The sequence below is a fragment of the Rhinoraja longicauda genome, chromosome 17, assembly GCF_053455715.1.
Source record: "Rhinoraja longicauda isolate Sanriku21f chromosome 17, sRhiLon1.1, whole genome shotgun sequence".
Lineage (NCBI taxonomy): Eukaryota > Metazoa > Chordata > Chondrichthyes > Rajiformes > Arhynchobatidae > Rhinoraja > Rhinoraja longicauda.
This window is the reverse complement of record NC_135969.1, coordinates 11,061,419-11,081,859: the sequence shown is the minus strand read 5'-3', so window position 1 is coordinate 11,081,859 and position 20,441 is coordinate 11,061,419. Positions and strand designations below refer to the sequence as shown.

Sequence of the window (20,441 nt, the reverse complement as noted above, 5' to 3'; positions counted from 1 at the left end):
GGATGTAGTGTATCTAGACTTTCAGAAAGCCTTGGATAAGGTCCCACATGGGAGATTGGTGAGCAAAATTAGAGCACATGGTATTGGGGGTAGGGTGTTGACATGGATAGAGAATTGGTTGGCAGACAGGAAGCAAAGAGTATGAGTAAACGGGTCCTTTTCAGAATGGCAGGCAGTAGCGAGTGGAGTGCCACAAGGCTCGGTGTTGCAGCCGCAACTGTTTACCATATATATTAATGATTTGGATAAAGGAATTAGAAGTAACACTAGCAGGTTTGCGGATGACACAAAGCTGGGTGGCAGTGTGAACTGCGAAGAGGATGTTAGGAGGTTGCAGGGTGGCCTGGACAGGTTGAGTGAATGGGCAGATGCAGTATAATATAGATAAATGTGAGCTTATCCACTTTGGCGGCAAAAACAAGGAGGCAGATTATTATCTCAATGGTGTCAGGTTAAGTAAGGGAGATGTGCAGCAAGACCTGGGTGTTCTTGTACACTAGTCACTGAAAGTTGGCGTGCAGGTACAGCAGGCAATGGAGAAAAAGCTAATGGCATGTTGGCCTTCATAATGAGAGGATTTCAGTATAGGAGTAAAGAGGTTCTGCAGTCGTATAGGGCCCTGGTAAGACCACATCTGGAGTATTGTGTACAGTTTTGGTCTCCTAATGTGAGGAAGGACATCCTTGTAATTGAGGCAGTTCAGCGTAGGTTCACGAGATTGATCCCTGGGATGGCGGGACTGTCAAATGAGGAAAGATTGAAAAGACTAGGCTTGTATTCACTGGAGTTTAGAAGAATGAGAGGGGATCTTATAGAGACATATAAAATTGGGACAAATTACTTTGTTAAAGTTATTTCATAAATGCTGGTTGCTATTTTGGAGGTGTACTCTTCCCAGAATCCCAGTAATGGCATGTTTAAATCTTTTGTTCATGAATGGTACACAATGGGACAGCAGTAGAGTTACTGTCTTATAGCGCCAGTCCTAGACTCGATCCTGACCACGGGTGCTGTATGCACAGAGTTTGTACGTTCTCCCTGTGACCACATGGGTTGTCTCTGGGTGCTCTTGTTTCCTCCCACATTCCAAAGACGTGCAGGTGTGTAAGTTAATTGGCCTCTGTAAATTGTCCCGTGTGGATGATCGCTGGTCGGTGCAGACTCTGTGGCCCGAAGGACCTGTTTCCACGCTGTATCTCTAAACTAAATGTTATACTTCTTCATCTTACTTTTCTTTTACTTCACTTTCTTTCTCATGTTCAACTGTGGTTCTACAATGTGTTTGAATTTATTTTCTCTAAAGACTGTTGAATAGTTACGAGTGAGAAATATGAATATTCATCACTTAGTTTCTATAAAGGGAAACAAATTTAATTTTGCAATCAAAATGCATAAATTTCAACAGAACCAAGTTGTCAATGACCCATTTTGGGGAAAAATGCCATTCGGGTCAGCTATCTTTCTGCAAGGAAAAATCAAATTGTATAATTGTATGTTTTAAGAAAGCTACAGTTAGAGGAGAAATTAAAACATAATGGAGTTGGGGGAGTGATAAACTGTCAATGTATATATATGTGTATATATATATGTGTATATATATAAGATAATTTTGTAAGTGGTTATGTTACATAAAACATTCTTGGAGTCATAGAGTGATACAGAGTGAAAACAGGCCCAACTTGCCCATACCGGCCAACTTGTCCCAGCTACACTAGTCCCACCTTCCTCCCCTCCAAATCTGTCCTATCCATCTACCTGTCCAACTGCTTCTTAAACGATGGGATAGTCCCAACCTCAACTACCTCCTCTGGCAGCTTGTTCCATACACCCAACACCGTCTGTGTGAAAAGGTTGCCCCTCGGATTCCTACTAAATCTTTTCCCCTTCACCTTAAACCTATGTCCTCTGGTCCTTGATTTCCCTACTCTGTGCATCTACCCAATCTATTCCTGTCACGATTTTGTACACCTCTAAAAGATACACCCCTCATCCTCCTGCGCTCCAAGGAATAGACCCAGCCTACTCAACCTCTCCCTATAGCTCACACCCTCTAGTCCTGGCAGCATCCTGGTATATGTGGCAATATCCTCGTAAATCTGATTCTTGTAGTCACTGGTCTCATTTCAGGAGAGTAATGGTCTCTTGAGATGCCACCAGTTACTTTTATATCCAAATTCTACAAGCAGTCTTAATAAAGACAGGTTCAAGTAATTGGACCACTAAAGTAGCTTATTGCTTCGTGTGCGGTTCATTCACTTGTTCCATTATCAAATTCCTGCTTCAGATCTCTCTTAGGGTCACATTATTTGACTTCTCATGTCTTCCTATACACAACAAAAATATTCAGGCACAATTTTAATGTTGCAGAGGCCTGGATAAGTCTTCACAGTTAAGACGTATTTTAATGGATTGGTGTCATACAGCACTAAATGAAATGCATCTTATTAAGGCTTAGTTATTTGTAACTGTCAGCCAGGACTAACTGAATGCTAGATCATTCAGGAAGTTTAATCATGTTGTTGTCACAAGGAGCACAATAATCTCTGGCTCATTTAGATACAGTGAAGTGTTTCTGTTCAGTGACACGAAAGAACATTTCTTGTTCAAACACAGCAACATATCACAAGCACATGACACTGATTTCTAGCTTAGTCAGGCAGTAATGTGTTTTTGCCACAAGGAGCTAATTCAATCCCAGCTGATTTGAGAAGTCCTGCTGGACAGCAATAATGAATAGCAATAAATAGTTTGTGGCAAAGGTAGACTCAAAGTGCTGAAGTAACTCAATGGGTCAGGCAGCATCTCTGAAGAAGGGTCCCGAGCTGAAACGTCACCCATCCTTTTTCTCCAGAGATGCTGCTTAACCCGCCAAGTTACAATAGCACTTTGTGTCTATCTTTGGTAAAACCACCATCTGCAGTTGCTTAATTCTACAGTATTTTGTGGCAGATTTATTTGTGCCGCCAAAATTATTGGTTACAGGATATGATGATGTGGTCAGCCATATAATACACTGGTAAACTGTTAATTGCAGAAAGCATTTAGAGTACTATAGTTTGTTAATCCGCTCAAGATGGGCAGGTATTAAGGATGTATGCAGGAACGGCAGATTCTGGTTTAAACCAAAGATAGACACAAAATGCTGGAGTAACTCAGTGGGACAGGTAGCATCTCTGGAGAGATGCCTTCTCTCCAGAGATGCTGCCTGTCCTGCTGAGTTACTCCAGCATTTTGTGTCTATCTCAGGTATTAAAGATGTATGTCTCCATGATATTTGCAGATGGCACTCTTGGCATCTGGGTGGTGGGTATTGTCAGAGGTGAGGCAGAGCCACACTGTTGGCTGCTTTGGTGCTTTGCTTTGTGACTCATCAGGTTGGCATTTGAACAGAAATGATCTATGAATAGAGTCTGCAGCTGCTGTTCAGCCGCTTTCCCAGTCTGACACTGTGATCATGCAGCACGCCCTCAGTTCATAATTTCCCACCAACCCAGCTCAGGAAGACCAAACTTGATTGCGTGATGCAAACCCGAGCTTCACTGACTATTCCTGTGAATGTTTTATAATACTATTATGCTTAGGAATAATGATAAATTCATCAGCCTCACATTATTAAGAAGTTAGGAGACAAGTTCAATTCAAGGCATATTGATTGCTAAAGTAGAAAAAACATGTAAAAAATTTCTATACAAAAATATAGACATATCTGTTTTAGAAATATCATTATAAAAAGTAGCTGACTGTCCAATTTGGGCCATGTTTCATTGCATGTTTTATAATTCTTAACTGAATTTTTAAATCTGACAAATTATTGTGATTGAAAATTAATTCTTCTTGAGACTAAAACCTCACTCCTGACTTCAATAATGTTGAAGTCATACAACATCCAACAAGCAGAAATGAATTAAAACGGTAAGTCCTGGAAAAGCTCAGCAGGCTATGCCATATCTGCGGAAAGGCAAACAGAGTTAATGCCTCAGGTCAAAATTTCTTTGGCTTGAAATATTAATTCTTTCTCTCCCCAGAGACACTCCATTGGTGTTAATTGATGCAGGCTGAGAACAATGTTTGTCAAAGTGGGCCAGAAATTATTCTCAAGGATTTTCCACATCAAGTCAGAATCGTGTCCCCGGTGGCACAATCTGTGCGGCAACGTTAAAATTGCCTATTAAGTGAAACTCACCTGTCAACAAATGTTAATGTAGCTGTAATTCATGGGTCTTTGTTTTTTTGTTTTCAGGAATAGCAGGATGGGTCTGGACTTTGATGTGAAAACATTTTGTCACAACCTGCGAGCTACAAAGCCTCCATACGAGTGCCCCGTGGAGAGCTGTCGGAAAATCTACAAGAGTTACAGTGGCATTGAGTACCACTTGTACCATTACGATCATGACAACCCCGCTCAGCAGACCCCAGTGCGCAAACCCAAGAAGAAGGGTCGGAACTCGCGGACAGGCACGCAGCAGTCTCCAAACCCGTCGGAGATCTCTCAGTCACCGAGCCGGGAGATGCTGACATATGCTCAGGCGCAGCGCCTGGTGGAAGTGGACATTGAAGGACGCCTGCACAGGATTAGCATTTTTGATAATCTGGAGGTCCTATCTGAAGATGACACCACAGCGGAGGATATTGTTGAGTGCAACAGTAACAAGGAGAACGCAGAGACATTGACTGTAACCCCAAAGGCCAACAAGCATAAAAACAAGGACAAGCGCAAGGACTCTAGCCATAACACCCCCGCTTCTGCCACCAAGCTGCCTGAGGTGATCTACCGTGAGATTGACCACAGTGCGTCAGACGCCCCTCCTCGACCATTGTCATATTATCGCTACATTGAAAAGTCGGTGGAGGAACTGGACGAGGAAGTTGAATATGACATGGATGAGGAGGATTATGTGTGGCTGGACATAATGAATGATAAAAGGAAAATTGAAGGTGTGAACTTTATTCCGCAGGAGGTGTTTGAGTATCTCATGGATCGGCTAGAGAAGGAATCCTACTTTGAAAGTCACAACAAGGGAGACCCAAATACATTGATTGATGAAGATGCTGTCTGTTGTATTTGTAATGATGGTGAATGCCAGAACAGTAATGTCATTCTTTTCTGTGACATGTGTAACTTGGCTGTTCACCAAGAGTGCTATGGGGTTCCCTACATCCCTGAGGGACAATGGCTCTGCCGTAGGTGTCTGCAGTCACCATCAAGAGCAGTGGACTGTGCCTTGTGTCCCAACAAGGGCGGTGCATTTAAGCAGACAGACGATGGGCGTTGGGCACACGTGGTCTGCGCTCTGTGGATCCCTGAAGTCTGCTTTGCAAACACTGTTTTCCTCGAGCCAATTGACAGTATTGAGCACATCCCACCAGCACGCTGGAAGCTGACTTGTTATATCTGTAAACAGCGAGGGTCGGGAGCATGCATTCAGTGTCATAAAGCCAACTGCTACACAGCATTCCACGTAACCTGTGCACAGCAGGCAGGACTCTACATGAAGATGGAGCCCGTGCGGGAAACCGGTGCAAATGGCACCTCGTTCAGTGTGCGGAAAACGGCCTACTGTGACATCCACACACCGCCTGGATCCATGCGCAAGACCCCTGCTCTTTCCCACAGCGAGGGTGAGGATGAGGATGACGATGAAGGAGAGGATGGGAAAGGACCCAATTCCGAGAAAGTGAAAAAAGCCAAAGCTAAATCGAGGTTAAAAATGAAGAAGGCGCGGAAGATCCTGGCGGAGAAACGGGCTGCAGCACCTGTGGTTTCAGTGCCCTGTATTCCACCTCATAGGTAAGCCTTTTAGAACGTGTACACTTGATTTGTACCTGACACATGAACATGTACTCGATTGTGATGTAAAGTGACAATGCAAAGCTAGATTGTGGAATGGAGTTTGTGTTCTGTGAACAAATACAATTTCTATTTAGAATCTTAGCTAACATTTGCTCATAGCAGCCGTTACAAAGAATGTGGGATTATATATAGAAAATAGGCACAAAATGCTGGAGTAACTCAGCGGGACAGGCAGCCCCTCTGGACAGAAGGAATGGGTGACGTTTTGGGTTGGGGCACTTCGTCAGAATGAGGGTCTGAAGCGTCACCTATCCAGAGATGCTGCCTGTCCCGCTGAGTTACTCCAGCATTTTTTGCCCATCTTCGGCATAAACCAGCATCTGCAGTTCCTTCCAAAATATATATAAAATTTCAGGCAAAGAATTACTTGCAATGGTTTTGTTTCCCCTACTGTTGCCTAGTTATTTCCGGTTACCCTCAACAATCTACCCAAGGCAATGTCATCTGAAAACATGTCTTATGTGCTGACATAGCTCTGTCTTGCTGGTACCTCTCCCAAACCTTCCTCAATTCAGTTACCAGAGATCTTATTTGACAGTTAACATTTAATGTTTCCCCTGTACTGGAAAAAACAATATTATTGCCTTTGAACTCCTTTGTAAATTTCAATCACTAGCTACTGATTTCATCACTATCCTTGCATCATCTGACAGTAATTTTTTCTTATGCTGAATCAGACTGTGTGTGAAATTGGTGGCATTGCTTTTAAAGCTCTGATCCATGTATTACCACGTCTCCATTGGTTCGATTCTTTATGATTTCCGAGGCCGTGCTTCCTGCTACTGTGACCCTAATTGTTATATTTTATTCCGTACCTTCTCCACCTTTTCCTTTTTAGATGTTGTTGAGACTTCAATTGAGCAGAAATTTTGACCAAATGTCCTCCTGTAGCTCAGGCTCGGGTTCTGTTTGATTATGCTCTGCTTTTGATATTTTGGATACTTTAAACTAAACAGTTTTATTTGAGGGTAAAGTGAAATTTCATAGTATGCATTGTGCAAGAAATTAAGCAATTATTTAAGAATAGGCGAATGACTGTCATAGGCTGAAGCCTATGGTAATACATAATTGGAATAACTTGCTCTTGGAAACTCTTAAATAATGATTGAATCTTTAACGTTAATTGTTTATAAACATAGCACAAAAAAGTAAGGAAATTTGTGTTTGGTAGATTATTTCTTTGTTGTAACAATGCTTCTTGGCAATAAATCTTATACCGTTGGAAAGCCTGTTTATTTCCCTTTTAAATGGTGCCACATTTGTAAGGAACATGCATTTGTGGGATGAGCAGCAGAGCTGAGTATGTGGGTTGCGCCCATGAAAAATCTGCCAAATCTTCTCTGCCAATGCCAAACAGCTTATTCTGCCATTGACTCTTGTTCGGTGTTGTTTGGTGGATTGGATGATTGAAGTCTGAAGAAACAAGACATATTGGCAATTTAACAATTTATTCATTTAATAAACAGGAGCCTCAGTAGCGTGTGGAAGAACCATACACAGCCACAACAGCCTGGCACCTCCTCCTCATGCTGGTCACCAGCCTGGTCACACACTGTTGTGGGATAGCATCCCATTCTTCAACCAGCATTTGTCGCAAGTCAGCCAATGTGGTTGTGTTGGTCACTCTGGCACGAACAGCACGCCCAAGCTGATCCCACAAGTGTTCAATGGGGTTGAGGTCAGGACTGCTGGCAGGCCATTCCATCCTCTCCACTCCCAAATTCTGGAGGTGGTCTCTGAGAAACCCTGCTCTGTGGGGGCGAGCATTGTCATCTTGGAGGATAGAGTTCGGTCCCAGACTGTGGAGATATGGGATTGCCACTGGTTGCAGGATCTCATCTCGATATCTCTCTGCATTGAGATTGCCTCCAATGATGACAAGCCTCGTTTTTCCAGTGAGGGAGATGCCGCCCCACACCATCACACTGCCTCCACCAAAAGATATTACTCCACCGGTGCAGCAATCAGCATAGCGTTCTCCGCGTCTTCTCCACACTTTGACCCTATGATCCAACTGCCGTAGGCAGAATCTGGACTCATCGCTGAACATAACGTTCCTCCACGTGTTCAGGTTCCAGTGCACGTGTTGCCGACACCAGCGCAAACGGGCCTGACGGTGAAGGGCAGTCATGGCAGGCCTCCTGGCAGCCCTATGAGACCGGAGATCGGCTGCGTGCAGTCTGTTCCGAATTGTCTGGGCAGAGAGCCGTCGGCCATATCGTCCTGCAAACCTTGACTGCAAATCTGTAGAAGACAGCCTACGGTTCCTAAGTGCTGACAGGGTGAGGAAACGGTCTTCTTCGGGTGTCGTCTTCTTGGGACGCCCACTTCGCGGCCTGTCTCTGACATCCCCCGTTATATGGAACTTGGCCAATCAGGCACCTGATTGTCAGCACCTGGGGGTACCAGAAGCTCAAAACAAGAGTCAATAGCAACAGCAGAATAAGCTGTTTGGCATTGGCAGAGAAGATTTGGCAGATTTTTCATAGGCGCAACCCACATACTCAGTTCTGCTGCTCATCCCACAAATGCATGTTCCTTACAAATGTGGCACTATTTAAAAGGGAAATAAACAGGCTTTCCAACGGTATAAGATTTATTGCCAATAAGCATTGTTACAACAAAGAAATAATCTACCAAACACAAATTTTTCTTACTTTTTGTGCTATGTTTTAGATAGCTGTGGAGGCCAAGTCATTGGGTATTTTTAAGGCGGAGTTTGACAGATTTTTGATTAGCAAGGGTGTCGAGGATTATAGGTAAAAGGCAGGAGAATGGGGTTGAGAGAGAAAGATAGATCAGCCGTGATTGAACGGTGGAGTAGACGCGATGGGCCGAATGGCCTAATTCTGCTCCTATAACTTAGGAATTTATGGATGATATTCCACAGTGTTTAGTGAATTTATGAATCTTCAATTAAAATATATATTTTTGGTCTGCTGATAATAGTTGTTAAATACAGAATTAGGCCCTGTAGGACAGTTCATGAGAAACCTGATTTCACAGTTCCTCGTGGATATTTTGAAGCAGATGGAGGCGGGTAGGAGATAGTATGTCATTGTTGGGTCGGCTACTGTCTGTAAATTCATTATCCATTGGGTGAGGTTGAAAAATTTTTTGAGACTTGCTGTGGACTTTGTATTTCCATTAGGTGAATGCAGAGAAACAAGGGTTCATTTTCTTGTCTGACCCACTTCATCTGCACCAGCAGAAGTCCTGTGTTAACATTGTTTCAGTCTCATGAACCTTGACATGGACGAGTTCATGAGAGGAGAAATGTTCTCGCCCGCCCTTCCTCCACATGTTTACTTCGATTGAATGCCATTTAACTTGAATGCTGTACTTTTAATTCCACTGGCAGCCCTCTGCTATCTTGCATATGTGATTCTTTTTTTCATATTACTTAGAATTATAATATTGAGCCTGATTGAGAGTGATGTTGAGAGCTACCGGACAATGGACAGGTTGCAGATATGGGTAAAGCAACTGTCTTACTTTGAGACACGATAATCCTGGCAGCTCTAGTAAGGTTATCCTCATGGACTAACAAAATTAAAGACTGTATTTTGGAGCATACTTTATGGTGCTCCACCATGATGTGAGTTTGCACCTTGGGGAAGTGTGAGACCTCGTGCTTGATTCAGTGGTTTTCTATTTGAATGTGTTTGGTTATGGGCATTTGGATACTTTTCAGTGGATTAAGTGCTTTTTACTCACCTAAAGGCAGACTGCACAGTTTTTAGCATAAGAAAATAACTGCAGATGCTGGTACAAATTGAAGGTATTTATTCACAAAATGCTGGAGTAACTCAGCAGGTCAGGCAGCATCTCAGGAGAGAAGGAATGGGTGATGTTTCGGGTCGAGACCCTTCTTCAGACTGACAGTTTTTAGCAAGTCGTTTAGCCATGTATTTCCTAATCACGGTGCTGCATCTTGCTTAAGTAGTTTGCAGCTCTATTTTGTTTCACTATGTACAGTTCTTCCCTATTCTTTAGATTAGCGTAATCTAATGAATGTATTATGTAATGCTACATAATGGTTTTTTATTTACCACACTAAAAAAAACAATTATTCAGGAGGCAGTCAAATACTTTGGAGAACATGGGCGTATGGGAAAATAGAAAGAATAAGCCTGTTCTACCACTCTTGTAAAATCTTGACAAATGTTTGACCAACACCCGACACTCCGCATTTCCTCTCAAACAAAAAAGACTAATTAGCTTGATTTTTTTGTTTTACCTGCATGTTACTTAAAAAAAAATTAAGTGCAAAGTGGCATTTGCCTTTCCATCGTCTCTGTAACAGTCTTAACAACATGTATTTTGATGAAAGAATTGTCTTTTTCTTTCTGAAAGTAATGACTTTGTGCAGGCAGTGTAATCTCCCTTTGAGTAAAAAAACACAATCTAATCAAAAGCAATTTAAATACCCATAACCCTAAGTCTTGCAACAAAAGTGGCTTCTCATTTATGCAGCTAGTTTCCACTTTCATCCTTTCTAACCTGAGACGTGACACATACTTGAGATTGACTTAAAACTAAACACTGAAACAAAAGAATTATCAATATATAGTAATTATAGGTCGAGGTTAATAATTCAGAGATCCATGATAGCCATGATTGTTTGACGTGTGGTAAATTAAAGTATAGTGTGATTGGCATGGATTTACTCTGCAAATGGAAAGGCAGAAGGGAAAATCGGAAGTGTCAGTATTACAGTATAGCAAAGGGGATTACAGAGGCATGAGGCAGGAGCTGGCCAAAATTGACTGGAAGGAGGCCCTAGCAGGGAAGACGGTAGAACAGCAATGGCAGGTATTCCTGGGAATAATGCAGAGGTTGCAGGATCAATTTATTCCAAAGAGGTGGAAAGACTCTAAGGGGAGTAAGAGACACCTGTGGCTGACAAGGGAAGTCAGGGACAGCATAAAAATTAAGGAGAGGAAGTATAACATAGCAAAGAAGAGTGGGAAGACAGAGGATTGGGACTCTTTTAAAGAGCAACAAAAGTTAACTAAAAAGGCAATACGGGGAGAAAAGATGAGGTACGAGGGTAAACTAGCCAATAATATAAAGGAGGATAGCAAAAGTTTTTTTAGGTACGTGAAGAGGAAAAAAATAGTCAAGGCAGATGTGGGTCCCTTGAAGACAGAAGCAGGGGAATTTATTATGGGGAACAAAGAAATGGCAGACGAGTTAAACCGTTACTTTGGATCTGTCTTCACTGAGGAAGATACACACAATCTCCCAAATGTTCTAGGGGCCGGAGAACCTAGGGTGATGGAGGAACTGAAGGAAATCCACATTAGGCAGGAAATGGTTTTGGGTAGACTGATGGGACTGAAGGCTGATAAATCCCCAGGGCCTGATGGTCTGCATCCCAGGGTACTTAAGGAGGTGGCTCTAGAAATAGTGGAAGCATTGGAGATCATTTTTCAATGTTCTATAGATTCAGGATCAGTTCCTGTGGATTGGAGGATAGCAAATGTTATCCCACTTTTTAAGAAAGGAGGGAGAGAGAAAACGGGTAATTATAGACCAGATAGTCTGACATCAGTGGTGGGGAAGATGCTGGAGTCAATTATAAAAGACGAAATTGCTGAGCATTTGGATAGCAGTAACAGGATCATTCCGAGTCAGCATGGATTTACGAAGGGGAAATCATGCTTGACAAATCTACTGGAATTTTTTGAGGATGTAACTAGGAAAATTGACAGGGGAGAGTCAGTGGATGTGGTGTACCTCGACTTTCAGAAAGCCTTCGACAAGGTCCCACATAGGAGATTAGTGGGCAAAATTAGGGCACATGGTCTTGGGGGTAGGGTACTGACATGGATAGAAAATTGGTTGACAGACAGAAAGCAAAGAGTGGGGATAAATGGGTCCCTTTCGGAATGGCAGGCAGTGACCAGTGGGGTACCGCAAGGTTCGGTGCTGGGACCCCAGCTATTTACGATATACATTAATGACTTAGACGAAGGGATTAAAAGTACCATTAGCAAATTTGCAGATGATACTAAGCTGGGGGGTAGTGTGAATTGTGAGGAAGATGCAATAAGGCTGCAGGGTGACTTGGACAGGTTGTGTGAGTGGACGGATACATGGCAGATGCAGTTTAATGTAGATAAGTGTGAGGTTATTCACTTTGGATGTAAGAATAGAAAGGCAGATTATTATCTGAATGGTGTCAAGTTAGGAGGAGGGGGGGTTTAACGAGATCTGGGTGTCCTAGTGCATCAGTCAATGAAAGGAAGCATGCAGGTACAGCAGGCAGTGAAGAAAGCCAATGGAATGTTGGCCTTCGTAACAAGAGGAGTTGAGGTCCTTCTACAGTTGTACCGGGCCCTGGTGAGACCGCACCTGGAGTACTGTGTGCAGTTTTGGTCTCCAAATTTGAGGAAGGATATTCTTGCTATGGAGGGCGTGCAGCGTAGGTTCACTAGGTTAATTCCCGGAATGGCGGGACTGTCGTATGTTGAAAGGCTGGAGCGATTGGGCTTGTATACACTGGAATTTAGAAGGATGAGGGGGGATCTTATTGAAACATATAAGATAATTAGGGGATTGGACACATTAGAGGCAGGAAACATGTTCCCAATGTTGGGGGAGTCCAGAACAAGGGGCCACAGTTTAAAAATAAGGGGTAGGCCATTTAGAACGGAGATGAGGAAGAACTTTTTCAGTCAGAGAGTGGTGAAGGTGTGGAATTCTCTGCCTCAGAAGGCAGTGGAGGCCAGTTCGTTGGATGCTTTCAAGAGAGAGCTGGATAGAGCTCTTAAGGATAGCGGAATGAGGGGGTATGGGGAGAAGGCAGGAACGGGGTACTGATTGAGAGTGATCAGCCATGATCGCATTGAATGGCGGTGCTGGCTCGAAGGGCTGAATGGCCTACTCCTGCACCTATTGTCTATTGTCTATTGAAACATTGTAGCTCTCACATTGTAGGGAAATGAATTGAGCACAAGTGAATGAAGTAAAATAAAGTAGCAAACTTAAAGAAGTAGAGACAAGGAACTGCAGATGCTGGTTTACAAAAAAGGATACATTGTGCTGGAGTGACTCAGCGGGTCAGGCAGCAACTCTGGAGAAAAGGAATAGGTGACATTTCAAGTTGGAACCCTTCTTCAGACCCTGAAGAACTGTTCTGACCCAAAACACCACCTATTCCTTTTCTCCAGAGATACTGCCTGACCTGCTGAGTTACTCCAGCACTTTGTGTCTGTCTTCAGTATAAACCAGCATCTGCAGTTCCTTCCTCCACTTCTTACTTGCCAAGTTTGATTTGGTTCACATCAGGAATACCCTGCGCAGTTCTGCAAAGCCACAGGTAAGGAAGGGATACTTTGGCCTGGGATGATGCCTGGAACTCAAGCTGATTTTCTGGGATGATGCCTGGAACTCATGTTAATTATGAGAGAAATAAGTGGTGTATTCTGTGGTGTTCAGAGGAATGAAAGATTTGATTGAATTTTCCAAAAGGTTGAGGGTAGGGTAGATAAGGATGAAGGAATATCGTTTAACAATCAAACCCAGGTCTTCCAAGATTAAAGTCAGAAAGCATTCTTGACCCCAAGACATGGTAACATTTGGACTTATTTTCTACATTGGCAAGTATTTTTTTTTAAATCTGAGATAAATGATTGTTAACTATTTTATGAAATGAAATGCAGAAAACGTAAGACCCCCTTGGTCTTGTTGAAAGGCTTGAGGGGCTAAATGGGCCATTCCTGTTCCTGTTCTTTTTGCTCCCAATAATTATACTTTCGACCTCAGAAAGAATTGGAGAACATTTCAGAGAAAACATGAAATGATCTGGAAGGCTCAAAATCTTCCTGTTCATGACAGTGCAAGATTACCAGTTTTGCAGACAGAATGCCATCTTTTGGTAATAAAATGGCTCAATAAAACTGCAGATGCAACTTATAATTTTAACTTTCATGCCGTTGCTTTATTTACCCAAATGTAGTTGCTCTGGAAGATGGTGGTGAACTTTCCCCCTGAATGACAGACTCCAGAATGATTATCATGTTGAAACAAGAAACTGCAGATGCAGGTTTACAAAACAAAAAGACACAAACTGCTTGAGTAACTCAGCGGGTCAGGCAGCATCTCTGGAGGACATGGATTGGAGCACCTATCCATGTTCTCCAAAGGTGCTGCCTGATCAATGAGTCACTCCAGCATTTTGTGTCTATCTCGGGTGTCAACCAGCATCTGCAGTTCCTTCCTACCTTACACGCTAGTCTAAGGGCAATTTGCAGAGGGACAATTAACCTACATACCCGCATGTCCAGGGCTTTGTGTCTCTTTTTATTATTCTGTTAATGGCTCCATTTGCCTAATAATGGCATTGGTATTTGGTAAGAAGTTTTTGCAGATAGATTTGACATTAAAAAAAGAAGGAAAGAAGTATGACGAAAAATGGTGCAGAGTTTGTACAATTGATTAAAGCTTACTTTGATCGTGAATTAGAATGAAAATCAGCTCAAGCACAAGGTTGGCAGGTACTGTGACAATTTACTCTCTGCTTCTTCCACGCTATTTCAATGAGAAAGGGCATAATTGGAAAAGCTCTGTTTTCCAATCCATTGTCAGAAATTTAATAGAACAAAGTGTACTAAAATTTCCAAAAAATTCTACTGTTCCCCTTCAGTGTGCATGCCCAGCTCATTAGCATATCTTTTTTAAAAACATGTATCTCTACTTGGAATAAGTTTGAAATTTTGGATCCAACATCACAAAGATGTGGACATTGTAAAATGTAATTCTTTAAGAGGATTTTCTCTAAAATATATTAAAAATGCTAGATCAGTTAATACCTGGAGGGAGGGAAAAACTGAGTTGATGCTTCAAGCTTACAACTTTCCATCAACACAAGAAATAGTCATATATATATAACGTTTTAAGAAGCAACGGAAGGTAGGTGGGCAACGGAAAACAAAGGGAGGCCCTGAATAGGATAGATGGGAGAAAATGTTAAATACCAGAAAGCACAATGGTGTAGGACAATAGGAATAGCAGATTTATTGTCTGAAATTGTGTTTAGTCCAGAAGGCTCTAATCTATATACTAAAACTCTAATTTGTTTGTTTGTTCCTGAACTACAGCCAAAACGGTACATGATAGCGCAACAATTTTAGGCCCACCTTACTCACCATCGTCCCTTTGGTGCTAATGGAAGAAGTTTCATTGAAATCGGTGTTATATATTTAAAGTTATTCACATTTTAAATTTTAAATCTATCTCCTCGGGAGTGGGGGAGGAGGGAGGATAAGGGGGGGTTGAGGGGGATGGAATGGGGGGGGAGGGAAAGGGAAGGAGGGGAGGGAGAAGGGGTGGGGGAGGAGAGGAGGGAGTGGGGGAGGAGAGGGTGCTGCACCAATGCAGGAGAGGTTTGGGCCCTTAGTTAGAGATACAGCATGGAAACAGGCCCTTTGGCCCACTGAGTCCGCACCAAACTTCAATTCACACTAGTTCTACGTTATCCCACTATCTCATACACTCCCTACACACTTGGGGGAAGGAGGGGGGGGGGGGTGATAATTTACAAACGCCAATTAACAGCCAAACCCGCACATCTTTGGGATGTGGGAGAAAACCGAGCACCCGAAGGAAACCCATGCGGTCACAGGGAGAACGTGCAAACTCCATACAGACAGCAACCGTGGGCAGGATTGGACCCTGTTTGAACTCTGGTGCTGTGAGGCGACGGCCCTACCAGCTACGACACTGTACCTCCAGTTGTGTTGGATGAAAATGACGTTTGCTCCACTGGAGCTGTGTAGGAGACACAGAGTGGGTTATTTGTAGAATTAAATTGACAGGTGATATGAAGTTGAGGTTCACAATGGTTAAACAGAGATGTTCTACAATGCATAGATGCAGTCGAAGTTTGGTCTCCCACCCCAACACCATGTAGAGAAGGTTGTATTGTGAGAAAAGAATACAATCTAATTTTGTGCTTTGCACCTCACCTATTTTATTATTTAAGCTCTTGTGCTTTTCATATCATATCATATATATACAGCCGGAAACAGGCCTTTTCGGCCCACCAAGTCCGTGCCGCCCAACGATCCCCGTACATTAACACTATCCTACACCCACTAGGGACAATTTTTACATTTACCCAGCCAATTAACCTACATACCTGTACGTCTTTTCATTCTTCTTAATCGTTAATCTTTCTTCTTCTCCTTGTCCACCCTCTTCCTCCAGGGCATTAGGGTTGATTGTTCAAAGAATACAGCATGGGCCAACTGTGGCCGACTGCATCTTTGTCAACCATCATGTCTACCTATTCCTTAGTTAAATCTATATCCATCTTGGCTTTGCTCATTCACGCACATGTCCAATTGCCTCTTAATTGTTGTTACTGTTCCTGCCTCCACAATCTCCTCTGACGGCTCATTCCAGATACGGAATACACTGTGAAAGATTTACCTCTCAGATCCTTTTATGGCGCCCAACCCGGGTGACTATTTGCGTGCTAACCACAGAAGCACATCTACAATCGCATATTACAATCGCTCCACACTCTTAAATCTCTATTCCAACAGCAACGTTTCTTATACACTGTAAATGGCTCGATTGTAATCATATATTGCTTTTCCACTGACTGGTTAGCACGCAACAAAAGCTTTTCACATGACATTAAACTAAACTGTATAAACCTCTGCCCTCTCTCCTTAATCCTATGCCCTCTGATTTTAGATACTCCTACAATGGGAGACAATGGCTATCTACCATATCTATGCCCCTCATAATTTTATATGCATCTATCATGTCACATCTCAGCCTCCTTTATCCCAGAGAAAACGATCCCAGAACGCCCAATCATTTTTTGTAACTCGAGCCTTCCAATCCAGACAATATCTTTTCTGTTCCATCTCTAGCTTAAGCACATCTTTCCTGCAATGTGAAGACCAGTAGTGCTCACAATACTCCATGTGCAGCCAAACCAAAGTTTGTACAACTCGCATGTGGCACCAATTCTTGAACTCACTGCCTCGGCTGATGAAGACAAGCACGCCATCTGTTGTCTTCATCACCATGTCTACCTGTGTAGTCACTTTCAGAGGATCAATGTACTTGTTTCCCAAGGTCTCCATTCAACAATACTCCCCAATGGCCCTGTCATTCTATGTGGTAGACACAAAATGCTGGAGTAACTCAGCGGGACAGGCAGCATCTCTGGAGAGAAGGAATGGGTGACGTTTCGGGTCGAGACCCTTCTTCAGACTGATGTCAGGGGAGTGGGCGGGACAGAGATAAAGTCAGTAAGACTGGTGGGAGAACTGGGAAGGGGGAGGGGATGGAGAGAGAGGGAAAGCAAGGGCTATTTAAAGTTAGAGAAGTCAATGTTCATACCGCTGGGGTGTAAGCTGCTCAAGCGAAATATGAGGTGCTGTTCCTCCAATTTGCACTGGGCCTCACACTGACAATGGAGAGGTCCATAACAGAAAGGTCAGATTGGGAATGGGAGGGAAGGTAAAGAGCTGAGCAACTGGGAGATCAGGTACGTTGAGGTGGACTGAGCGGAGGTGTTCAACGAAACGATCGCCGAGTCTGCGCTTGGTCTCGCCGATGTACAGAAGTTGACACCTGGAATAGCGGATACAGTAGATGAGGTTAGAGGAGGTGCAAGTGAACCTCCGCCTCACCTAAAAAGACTGGCGGGGTCCTTGGAAGGAGTCGAGGGGAGAGGTAAAGGGGCAGGTGTTGCATCTCCTGCGGTTGCAGGGGAAAGTACCTGGGGAGGGGGTGGTTTGAGTGGGAAGGGACGAGTGAGCAGGGAGTTGCGGAGGGAACGGTCGCTGCGGAAAGAAGGAAGGGTTGGAGATGGGAAGATGTGTCCAGTAGTGGGATCCTGTTGGAGGCGGCAAAAATGTTGGAGGATTATATGCAGTATGCAACGGCTGATGGGGTGGAAGGTGAGGACAAGGGGGACTCTGTTCTTTTTACGAATGGGAGGAGGGGGAGCAAGAGCGGAGCTGCGGGATATCGAGGAGACCTTAGTGAGAGCCTCATCTGTAATGGAAGAGGGGAACCCTCGTTTCCTAAAGAATGAGGACATCTCCGATGAGCTGGTATGGAAAACCTCATCCTGGGCGCAGATGCGGTAGATGTCATTCTCTGTGTATGTTTTGCTCTGGTTTATCTAAATTACCATCTTTTAAAAACGTTCTTGCTTAACTTTTTCCAGTTTTGATGGTCTTTTGAAATGTTAACGGTCGTTCTCTCTCCATTGATGCGACTTGTACTGTTAAATGGTTCCAGTGTTTTCTCTTTGTAATTCTAGTTACCAGCATCCATGGTGTTTTGTGTTTCTGACACGTTTCTTTGAAATAGTTTTTCAGGAAAGGTAGCAAATGATTTTAAAATAATGGGATTTAGTATGGGACCCAAGCCTTCTTATTCATTCTCAGGGTATAGACAACACTGGCAATGCTGATGTTTTTTCAGTCAGCCCGAATTGCCTCTGATCTGAGACGGTTAACCAAATTGGGGGTCAAGAACCAGATAGGGTAAGGATGGAAGATGTGGATGCAAGGAAACGCAGATGCTGGGTTACAGAAATAGGCACAAAGTGCTGGAATAATTCAGTGGGTTAGGCAGCAACTCGGGAGAACATGAATAGGTGACATTTCAGGTTGGGATCCTTCTTCAGTCTGATTGTAGGGGGTTGGGGGGAATAGAAAGCTGTATGGATGGAAGATTACGTTTCCTGAAGACATTGGTGAACTATATGAATTTGTAAGGAAATCAGAATTTTTCATTGTTGACATTTCTGAAACCATTTTTTAAAGATTTCAGAATGAAATAATTACTTAAATTTAAAATACCCAGCAGCTGTGGTCAGATTTTGAGCGTATGAAGTCACCTTCCTCTGAAAGAGGCAAATCTGTATCAGTAGCTAGTTCACCTTTATGGTCAAGCGTTACAAGATATGAACAACTTGATCTATTTGTTTATCCTATTGTTCTGCCAGTCGAGTTTAGTTTAGAGATACAGCGTGGAAACAGGCCCTTCGGCCCACCGAGTCCGTGTCGAACAGCAATCCCCACACACTGGTTCCATCTTATACACTTTGGACTACTTACAGAAACTAATTAACAACTCTCACGGCTTTCGAATGTGGCAGGAAACCTGAGCACCTGGAGAATGTCCACGCTGACATAGGGAGAATGTACAAACAAGCATGCCCATAGTCAGGATGGAACCCGGGTCTCTGGGTGCTGTAAGGCAGCAACTTTACCACTGTGCCACCCATCTGGTTAAGATGAAGACTCTTAACTTTAGGCTTTATTATAAAATCTCACTGTTAATCTTATTATGCTATATCTTGTGCTAATTATGCTCTCGTATATTAAGACAGGATGTCATTATTAATAGAAATAAACAGCATTGCATCTTGACCTTTATGTATAGATTAAGTAAGATCACAGGTCGACTATCGATTCAACGTAAGAGCCAGTTCATGCAGCGACTTCACAGCTATTGGACTTTGAAACGACAGTCAAGAAATGGTGTTCCACTCCTTCGGCGGTTACAGTCCCACTTGCAGTCTCAGCGAAATGCAGAACAGGTATGACGGGAGTTTATGTACATATGGAGCAAACATATACTTGTTAGCTGGCACCGCCAGTTAGAGAATCGAATAAGGATGGAATAAATTGGGCATTTGGATAGGTTATTTTGGCTGTCCTGCATTTAGAGTTGATAATGTAGTTTTACCATTATCAATATTACATTAACAAACAAAAAAGTTTGATCCTCAATTACAACAAATATGGGATTTGAGTTGTCTTCCTCTCAATCCCATTGCAAAAAGCCAGTAATGGTTCAAATGGAAATGACCATGCTTAACACCTCCCCTTGCCTCTCCCCTCCTCTGATCACGATCCACTCCCCCACAACGACTAAAGTATGCTTAAACCAATTTATGCTCCACTTATCCATTTGTTTGCCTGCACGAGAAGCGAGAAAGCCTTTAAAACTCTTTCCTTTTTAATTTTAGAGAGAATCAGAGGAGAAAAATTGTGCACTGAAAGAGCAGCTGAAATCGTGGCAGCGACTGCGTCATGACTTAGAAAGAGCTCGGCTCCTGGTGGAGTTAATCCGGAAAAGGGAAAAGCTAAAGCGTGAGGAGGTTAGACACTCTTAAATTTTAATTTTAAATTTGCCCGTGGGGGTGCTAGGTTATAAATGTTGGCTATCGTGCTGTGTGTTTAGTTTCATTTTAGATTTAAGTTCAAGTTTCCTTTCATGGATTAAACATCCAGCTTCAGGATGAATAAACTGTAGTTGGACCCCTGTTCAATTCTGTCTAATGCTGCTCATGTCCGAGTATTGTAAAGATGTATTCATCAATAAAAGGCTGTATAAGCTATTTAAAAGTGTTAGGGTCAGAGACGCCTTTGAAAGAACAGTTGCAGGCAAAGTTGTATAGGAAAAATTGAAGGTGAAATTTTGGAGTATTTCCCTACCCAGAATGAGCAAATGGAACATTTCCACAGGGCATAGTTGGGAGAAAATAATGTACGTAAACTTGAGGAGAAATGAGCTCAATGAGTGAGAAACAAATAGTGGG

At 42.9% G+C, this 20,441-nt stretch overlaps 1 protein-coding gene across 9 annotated transcripts in view; it reads left to right on the top strand.

Annotated features, from left to right (window-relative positions):
- Positions 1 to 20,441, top strand: part of LOC144601748 (peregrin-like) — a 49,654-nt gene that overhangs the window by 3,100 nt on the left and 26,113 nt on the right. For all 9 annotated transcript variants that reach the window (XR_013548363.1, XM_078414105.1, XM_078414103.1 and 6 more), the window contains 3 exons: positions 4,241 to 5,788; positions 19,280 to 19,436; positions 19,869 to 20,000. Coding sequence is in view for 8 of the 9 variants with exons in the window: in XM_078414105.1 (XP_078270231.1) it covers positions 4,241 to 5,788; positions 19,280 to 19,436; positions 19,869 to 20,000 (1,837 nt within the window). In the remaining variant the exon portion in view is untranslated. The remainder of the gene's footprint in view (positions 1 to 4,240; positions 5,789 to 19,279; positions 19,437 to 19,868; positions 20,001 to 20,441) is intronic.